General features: G+C 36.9%; 1 protein-coding gene across 1 annotated transcript; it reads right to left on the reverse strand.

The window, feature by feature from the left end:
- Position 1: 1 nt before the first annotated feature.
- On the reverse strand, positions 2-7759 carry ctbs (chitobiase, di-N-acetyl-). The gene is made up of 7 exons (XM_058790452.1): positions 7359-7759; positions 6350-6488; positions 5750-5958; positions 5495-5666; positions 4728-4825; positions 1878-2039; positions 2-1738 (listed from the first exon to the last, which is right to left on the reverse strand). The coding sequence occupies exons 1-7, from the start codon at positions 7473-7475 to the stop codon at positions 1523-1525; spliced, it is 1113 nt and encodes a 370-aa protein (XP_058646435.1). The 5' UTR covers positions 7476-7759; the 3' UTR covers positions 2-1522.
- Positions 7760-9913: the final 2154 nt, after the last annotated feature.

Genomic DNA, 9913 nt, shown 5'->3' on the forward strand with positions numbered 1-9913 from the left:
TTAAAATATTTGCAAATTTATTAAAAAATAATAATAAATCACATGTACATAAGTATTGCCATGACACTCAAAATTGGGCTCAGGTGCATTCTGATCCTCAGGTGCACTGATCATCTTTGAGATGTTTCTACAAGTTGATTGAAGTCTACCTGAGGTAAATTCAGTTGATTGGACAGGATATGGAAAGGCACACACCTGTCCATATAAGGTCCTACAGTTAACAGTGTATGTCAGAGCACAAACCAAGCCATGAAGTCCAAGGAATTCATGAGACAGGATTGTATCGGGGAATGCACATGTAGCATGTAGTCTCGGTTACCCTTAATGGAATAAGTTTAAAACAAGCAGGACTCTTCCTAGATCTCGTCAAACTGAGCAATTGATGGAAAAGGGCTTTGGTTAGTCTGGTGACCAAGAACCTGATGGTCCTAGTTGAGTTCCATGATCATATATGCAGATGGGAGAAACCTACAGAAGGACAAACGTCACTGCAACACTCCACCGATCTGGGCTTTGTGGCGGTGCGGCCAAACTCAATCCTCTCCTCAGTAAAGACACGTGAAAACACACTTGCAATTAGCAAAAAAGCACCTAAAGGACCCTCAGACTCTGAGAAACAAGATTCTTTGGTCTGATGAACCTCAATTCTAAGCATCATGTTTGAAGGAAACCAGTTCATCACCTGCAGAGTACAAGTGACTGTGAATACAAGTGCCGTTCACCACATGAGAGCACTCTGCTCCCAACCACTAGAATATAGAAATAACTCTACCTGTACTACTTAATCACACTGCAAAAAAATGATGTTGGTCCTCAGTATTTTAGTTTTACAGTGCAAATGTTTAAAGATTCCTTAATCAAGACATTTACTTGAGAAGCAAGAAGACATGTCTTGTTTTCTGTGAAATTGATCAAAATGTAAGGTTGTGATTAAAACAGAAACAAATATCGGCCAGCGGGCTTAGAACACAAGCTAATTCAAAGGGAAAACGAGTTTTCGTACCTCATTGACATTTGTTCTTGTTTTAAGCATAAATTTGCTTAATTTTGTTCAATTTCTCAAAAAACAAGACTTCAACTATCTGCATTTTGCATCTTCCAGTAAATGTATTTAAGGATGTTTAGATATTTGAATTGGAAAACAAAAATACTTGGAATTTTTTTTCTTTTGCAGTGTATGCAGCACTTCACGCTATGCTTTTATACATTTAAGACATCCTGCTCTCTGCTCTGATTTGAAAGACATTACTATAAGACCTGCAGATCCTGCTGATTTAGAATCATGATATGCAGTAGTGAACTAGAAATTATGGTCATGCAAATGATTACATTTAGTAAACGTGCCAATGTCAATAATGTTCAGTTAAATAAAAGGTTTTAGGCTTGCTGAAATGGAGTGTGCCGTTTATTCGGTTTGTGATAAAGCAATTAAATATTTGTCAGATTCATGATGTGTTTTTGAGTAAGCACAACACCTTCTGTCATTCAGACCATATGTGTATATAGACAACAAGAAACGAAGCTAGGGGACGGCAGCAGACTCCCTGTGTTCACCGGATGTAAGGGCGTTCCACATGTCCACCGTCTGTTGCTGGGCGATTGGGTCACTACTGTAGTCCAGGAGATTTCCGTTCCACATTCCAATTCCTTTCAGACCGCGTTGTGCCACATAGGCAGCTTTCAGAGCAATGCTTTCAGGGTCATCATACCACACCTGATGGACCCTGCCTTCTGTGTCCTGTAAATAAAATCTTATCAATTTTAAGAAAAAGATAACTTGTCTAACAGTGAAACTATCTTCTTGAAAATGCTGTTTTTACAAAAGTATTTTAGTAAGTATTAATCTTTTGATACAAAACTGATACGTAACACAATACCTTGTAATTATAATATGGAGCTCGCTGGTTCTCATCCCACAGTCGTCCTGATATTGAGCTGTTGATCTGTTTCATCATGATGCTGTAGGGAATTTGTTTGCCGGATGCGTCGCTACATGGAGCCCCTCTGAATGGCACTTTTGGAATTGTACATATCCCATCCTGTTATAATAAAAGAGAGTGCATTCATTCTATTCGACTACTCAACCTTATTTAAATACCATTTATTCCTTATTTTTGTCCACCTGCAGGCAATTGTTTACTATATGTTTTTGTGGAAATATTCTGTGTATGGTCCATTTAAAGCACACAATTTAAACCATTGTATTATGTGAATACGCCAAATTCTTGGCCAACAGATAATATATGACTAGAGACTGCATTACCAGGTCTGATAACAAAAGCTTTGACATAGAAAAATTGTGAAATTGATAGGTTTATTTGTTTAATGCAATATTAAGCACCGGGTTAATGATGATATTTTGCTAGAAAAGTTTTGGTACCCATTCTGATGTGTCATTCATGAGATTCATGTGGGAAAATATTCAGAAAGACAATGAGCACAGCTGCAGTCTCGTTAAATTTTAGTGTCAAAATTTTATTTAGTTTACATTCTCTATTCCAAAGTTTGCATACACAATGTTAAACAGTGTTTGTATGTTGAAGTAACATAGTTTGTAACTAGTTGTCTAACTGAACAAAATTATAAACGCAACACTTTTGTTTTTGCCCCCATTTTTCATGAGCTGAACTCAAAGATCTAAGACTTTTTTTTTTTTTTTTTTTTATGTACACAAAAGGTCTATTTCTCTTAAATATTGTTCACAAATGTGTCTAAATCTGTGTTAGTGAGCACTTCTCCTTTGCCGAGATACTCCATCCACCTCACAGGTGTGGCATATCATGATTAGACAGCTTGATTATTGCACAGGTGTGCCTTAGGCTGGCCACGATAAAAGGCCACTCTAAAATGTGTAGTTTTACTGTATTGGGGGGATCTGGGGGGTCCGAAAACCAGTAAGTATCTGGTGTGACCACCATTTGCCTCACGCAGTGCAACACATCTCCTTCACATAGAGTCGATCAGGTTGTTGATTGTGGCCTGTGGAATGTTGGTCCACTCCTCTTCAATGGCTGTGCGAAGTTGCTGCATATTGGCAGGAACTGGAACACGCTGTCTTGTACGCCGATCCAGAGCATCCCAAACATGCTCAATGGGTGACATGTCCGGTGAGTATGCTGGCCATGCAAGAACTGGGATGTTTTCAGCTTCCAGGAATTGTGTACAGATCACATTATCATGCTGCAACATGAGGTGATGGTCGTGGATGAATGATAATCTCTGTGCATTCAAAATGCCATCAATAAAATGCACCTGTGTTCGTTGTCCATAACATACGCCTGCCCATACCATAACCCCACCGCCACCATGGGCCACTCGATTCACAACGTTGACATCAGCAAACCGCTCACCCACACGACGCCATACACGCTGTCTGCCATCTGCCCTGTACAGTGAAAACCGGGATTCATCCGTGAAGAGAACACCTCTCCAAAGCGCCAGATGCCACCGAATTTGAGCATTTGCCCACTCAAGTCGGTTACGACGACGAACTGCTGTCAGGTCAAGACCCCGATGAGGATGCAGATGAGCTTCCCTGAGACGGTTTCTGACAGTTTGTGCAGAAATTCTTTGGTTATGCAAACCGATTGTTGCAGCAGCTGTCCAGGTGGCTGGTCTCAGATGATCTTGGAGGTGAAGATGCTGGATGTGGAGGTCCTGGGCTGGTGTGGATACACGTGGTCTGCAGTTGTGAGGCCGGTTGGATGTACTGCCAAATTCTCTGAAACGCCTTTGGAGACAGCTTATGGTAGAGAAATGAACGTTTAATTCAGGGGTAACAGCTCTGGTGGACATTCCTGCAGTCAGCATGCCAATTGCACGCTTCCTCAAAACTTGCGACATCTGTGGCATTGTGCTGTGTGATAAAACTGCACATTTTAGAGTAGCCTTTTATTGTGGCCAGCCTAAGGCACACCTGTGCAATAATCATGCTGTCTAATCAGAATCTTGATATGCCACACCTGTGAGGTGGATGGAGTATCTCGGCAAAGGAGAAGTGCTCACTAACACAGATTTAGACAGATTTGTGAACAATATTTGAGAGAAATAGGCCTTGTGTGTACATAGAAAAAGTCTTAGATCTTTGAGTTCAGCTCATGAAAAATGGGGGCAAAAACAAAAGTGTTGCGTTTATAATTTTGTTCAGTGTATATACACACAAATAAGCATGATGAAAAAAGATAATATGTGGGAGTGAAGGGAAGTATGTAAATTGTGTAAGAGATAAAATGGGAAGGCTTCACTTTGCAATAACCTATTGGCTATGCATTGTCCTGCTTATTATACATCTATTTGCCACAAATAATTGGAAACAAAATATTGATTTAAACTCTGAAATATTTTATTAGCTCATTTGTAATAACTTTGCTTTTTAAGTACATACACTGTAAAAAAAAAAAAAAAGTTGAGCGAACTTACCAGCTTCAGCAGATTTTTGAGTTTGCTCAACTTGTTTTTGTGGGAGATTCTCAAATATTTGTTGTATAAACTTAAAACAACAAGTTGAGAAAACTCAAAAATCTGCTGAAGTTTGTTGCCTTAAAATTTTAAGTTTGCTCAACTTTTTTTTTTTACAGTGTATAAACTAAATGTATTTTAATCTAAAATAACTGCAAATTGATTTGAGTTTATTGCACTGCATATCACAATTTCTTCTATATCGAACAGCTCTAGTACTGCATGTCATTTTAAATTAAGTACTGAAAATATCGAAAATAAATTGTTACCTTTGTAAAATTCAGGCAGCTGTAGTCATAACCATACCATGGAACACCCATCACAAGTTTCTTTGGCTCTATGTTCATGCTGATGTATTGATCGTAGGCTGAAAAACAAATGTCTAAACATTAGGTGTGCATTATACAATGGTTTGTAACATGAAAACAAGCAAAAGTTTATATTTTTTTGGGGAATATTGTCGACTTGATTCCAAAGACACTATTGGAAGAGAACTGCACTGAGCTGGATGATGAACTGAATTAACAATTAATTGACTTTTACTGAAAAATTGACCGTTAACTATTGTCCTCTTTTTAGAGCTGCTCTACAGCAGAATTGAATTGTGTTTGCATTATTGACACACTATTTTATTGTATAACACTGTAAAGCTGCTTTGACACAATCTGTATACTGTATTGTATAAAGCGCTATATAAATAAAGGTGGCTTGACTTGATATGTAATAATCTTATGGTCTAACCAACTGTTGTTCAATGAACATAAAGAGTGCGTTTCAAACATTATGTTATGATTACATAGAGAGAAGGGATATTTTAGAAATGTCATCAAGAAAGACATGTCAGATTTCACATTTGTGGAAAAGGGCAAACTATGTAGACACCTGTTTAGAAAAAAGTGTGCTCAAGTATAAAAACACAGTTTCTTTCAAGTTTTGCAACATTTACAATAGCTCTTTAGAGTATTGTTTTAACGCCTTGTGAGATATTATTGTCAAAAAACAAATGGCCTATTTATTTTTTCAACAAATCCCTTACCTGTCAATGTCTGATTGAAGGGGGCATTTGCCATGGCAATACAATCACCCCAGATCTGGCTTTGCTCATCATAGGACATAACAAACAAGAGATCGCATGAATCGGCAATAGCAAGGTAGTCATAGCAACGCTTATCAATGCATTTGGGTGACCAAGCCACATCAAATGATACCTGTGATTCATGGTAAGAAGACAGTACGTCAGGGGCTTTTAAAGCAGCCATATGACACAATTTCAATTGAAATGCTGTTTTACCTGAGAGCCTGGGATCTCTGTGTGGAAACTTTCAGTGGTTTCCTTGACAAGGGCTGTCAAAGCATAGTATTCAGGGGAACCGGTCTCCACTCCCTGCTCAACATCTAGGTTTATTCCATCCATGAACTGACTCTTTGCTAACTGGACTTTTTCCTGAATCCAAGCTGTCCTATTTACTGGATCCACAATATATGAGAGTGGCACATCTCCTATGAAAAACATTTTAACCATCACACACTATAGAAAACACAATAGACTAAAAGAATATCAGTTTGATCACTGACAGTCTGCTCATACAAAAAACAAACAAACAAACAAAAAAAAAGACTAATGCAAAAAATAGTTGGGTTATGTTAAATGTTAGGGTTTTTTTTTTGTTTCTTAATTAAAACAATTCCCTTTAGATATACACTGAAGGAGGGACAGAACACCCTAGCAACTAAATAACAAGGCCCTGGCAATAACATACAATACCCTAGCATCATGGTGGTGGGCTTAGCAAGAAAAAGTGCCACACACGTTGATTAGAAAATGTAAAAATCTTGTTTACAGCATGCTTGTAAAATGTGAAACTTTGATATATGTTCAGTCGAACCCTACCTTTCAGGACCACACGAGCTCCTTTAGAGTGAGCGTAACACATGAGTTCAGCATCATATTCTCCAAAAGCTGCAACCGTTGTTACTTGGGTCCAGTCATAAAACTTCCAAGCCTTTTTCCCAACATCAAATACAAAAACCTGGAAAAGATGCATTAGGAAAAGACCTGTGTTAAGAAGCTTTCTCTCAGTATAAAGATAATAGTTTTTGGTCTTAATGGCAGTGTCTTTATTGCATGATACAATGTGATAGAGAGAAATTTAAACATTAAACAAATTTAAAGTGGTTGTGCTAATACTTAATTAACTTCAAATCAGGCAACTTATCAAATGCTCAACAATACAGCATGCAACAGTAAATGGTGATGATGAAATGTTGTGCCTGTGAGTTAAAAAAAATAAAAAATAAAATTGAAAAGCAAAGTTTAAATATAGTTAAAGGGACAGTTCATCATTTACTCACCCTCAATTTATTCCAAAGCTGTATGAATTTCTTCTACAGTTTCTGGTCGCCATTGACTTCCATAGTACTTTTTTCATACTATGCAATTCAATGGGGATCACCTGTCAGTTATTCACTTTCTTCAAAATATCTTCTTTTGTATTCATTGATCAGAAGAAAGAAATTCATACCGGTTTGGAACAGCTTGAGTGTGAGTAAATGATGACAGAATTTTCATTTTGGGGTCAACTACCCATTGAAAAAAAAAAAAAAAAAAGTTATTAGCCAGAGTTAAAAGTGTCTGAATATCACAGCATTAATGCGATTGAATTCATTGCATGACACGTTCAAGCAAAAGGTTTCACTAAAATAGCCAATTAAGTAAACGAGTAAAGATCAAGTAGCCTATATCATTAAATAAATGAGTAAAGATGTTAGCATCATTTGTTTGCATATGCCAATTTGTTATCTAATGCAATAAATCCAACGCATTTAAGTGTGGTCTAAGTGTCTGTATTTGACATGATATAGTGCGAAGCTATCAGCTGATCACTGGATGGGTCACCCACCTCAAACCCCGGCTGGGATCGGATGGGCTGACAGAGCTCCTCTTGAGCACATGGGCAAACTTTGGACCACACCTGCGCGGTCAAAGTTAGCACGAAGAGAGACACAATAATCCACATGTTGATGATAAATGACTGTAATGAAAAACAACTCCTGTCTACAAATCAACACGAGTCAGAAACATTACGAACATGTGACACTACTGAAATTAAAAGGATGGATGAGAAAAACACATTTAAACGCAGGCGCAAAGTGGGCGGAGTCGGACTGCTTTCATCGGTTTGATTCGATAACGTGATTTCCATGACATGAAACTTTACATCAGGCATCCTCAAATCTGGCCTGCAGAGTTTAGCTCTAACCCTAATCAAACACACCTGAGCATGCTAATCAGAGTCTTCAAGATCATTAGAAAATCACAGGTAGGTGAGTTTGAGCAGGGTTGAAGCTGAACTCTGCAGCAGATTGGCCCTCCAGGGAAAGATTTGAGGAACCCTGCTTTACATGGTAAATAAAGAAACTATTTTGATCCTTTAATGTATAATTCTAGTTTAATATTTTTTGCATATTAGTTTTTATTAAAATGCATATCTATTCTAAGTGGATGATATCATTAAATCATATCAAATTATTTCATAAAGCCATATTAATAAAACCGTTTATTAGGTGTTTATTCTGTTTGGTTTTAGCTAGGCACTCTCTATTTCTGTTCTACCTACATGTTATCTTTTTATTTATTTAAAAACCCTCTAATGCTAGTAGGCGACTCTCTATTATATTTCTGTTTTGTCTACTTGATTTATTTTTATTATATATAAACTTGACCCTCTAACACAGCAGGAAAGTGGACCTCAAGGGCCAGAGTTAAGAACCACTACTGTATTCTATTTCTATTCTATCCCTACTTGTTTTCTTTCTTTCATTTTTTTTTTTTTTATAAAAAAAAAAAAACTTTTTTTTTTTAATACTGTATTAGACTAACCGGGTCTTGTTACAGCACTTGCATATTATTGCTCTTTTGTTGGTTTTGACTGCTTCTGTTGTACCCATTTGTAAGTCACTTTGGATAAAAGCATCTGCTAAATGATTAAATGTAAATATATTGTCCCAGTTTTTCTCCTTTTTTTTTTTTTTTTTTTTTTATGATATGTTACTGTGTAAGTGAATAGCTGAGGATCATTAAGCGTAACAACCTAACCATGTTTCACATGATGCCTTTAACACACAACGCAACAGCAACTGAAGTGTGAATGGTGCTTCATGAGCCACAGGACGCCCTCTGTAGGAGAAACACACTTCTAGATGTACATGTGTACATGTACACTGAAGTCAGCCATTCTGCTAGTTTCAGTTCATTCAGCACAATGAACTTCCTCATACATGTGAAGAGGGAAGTTTACTATTTTCTGAGGATTTAATGACTTTAATTATGCCGCCTTGTGACACTTATGACAAAATACTGCCTTCCTGAGGTCATCTTGAGGTTTCAGTCAAAAAATAATAATAAAAAAATAAAAATGTACACTACAGTCAAATCTTTGGAGACTGATATGTGATTGATAATATGCTTGAAAAGATAAGTGTGTTCAATGAAGGGTTGTTTGTTGTTGTTTTGCCCCTGGACAGTAGAAGTTTGTTTAGAAGTAGAAGAAATTGTTTAGTCAAGAGTTTGTAGTCAAGAGTTGGTCATGGTTGGTGCCTAAGAAATTTAATTTTTTTTTTAAAAATTGCTTCTGAGGAATTTTTTTGTCAACAGTTACAGGAAGTACAATAATAAATGAAAAAAATACAATATGTAAACTCATAATTGCATAACATGCATTGTGTTTTCATGCATTAAAGTCATAGTCACTTTTGTAAAGGGTTCAACTGAAAAAAAAAAAAAAGAAAAAGAGAAAAGTATAGGGCATAATAAATATTCTGGACCTCAGCTTTTGATTGGGCAAAGCCGCACTTCTATCAGCCAGGGGTGTGTTTCCCAAAAGCAGCTGTGTTTGCAAGTTCCATCGTTACCAATAGAGTTCAGTGGAACTAACGACCATAGTTAGTTAATGATGCTTTTGGGAAACGCACCCCAGGTCATTATTCATTATATAAAAATCTGTTATTTCTCATTTCTAACTCTATGGCTACAATAAGATGACAAAACGAAGAAATGATAGTACTGCTAATGTTACAGATCAACTAGCAAAGAGATCTAAAATACTGAATACTAAAATATTGAAATAACTTTCACCGCCCCCGTTTTTTAAACAATATAATGAAGCCCACATAAAAGAGCTTTCTTGCCAATGAAAACTGGAACATTACCCAAAACCAAAAGCTAATTTAAATGAGCACTGTGGCGTTCCTATGACAACATGTAATATCACTAATGGGAATATAAAACCAGCAGTGGGAACTAATCTAAACCGATATCATTTGAGGTACACGACAGTGCTTCTTACCGCTTTGGAAATGAACAGAAGAATATAAAAAATTTAGAACAGGACTGCAACCGCTGTTATTAAATCTCACAAATGTTTGTGTTGATGTTCAGAGAAAAATTCAAGATGAA

Source organism: Onychostoma macrolepis, chromosome 11 (assembly GCF_012432095.1).
Source record: "Onychostoma macrolepis isolate SWU-2019 chromosome 11, ASM1243209v1, whole genome shotgun sequence".
NCBI lineage: Eukaryota > Metazoa > Chordata > Actinopteri > Cypriniformes > Cyprinidae > Onychostoma > Onychostoma macrolepis.

Coding starts and splice junctions, on each gene's coding strand:
- ctbs (XM_058790452.1), bottom strand. CDS start 7,475: ATGTGGATTATTGTGTCTCTCTTCGTGCTAACTTTGACCGCGCAGGTG. Junction 5,959..6,349: donor AGCTCGTGTGGTCCTGAAAG/GTAGGGTTCGAC, acceptor TGTTTTTCATAG/GAGATGTGCCACTCTCATAT. Junction 2,040..4,727: donor GCTGCCTGAATTTTACAAAG/GTAACAATTTAT, acceptor TTATTATAACAG/GATGGGATATGTACAATTCC.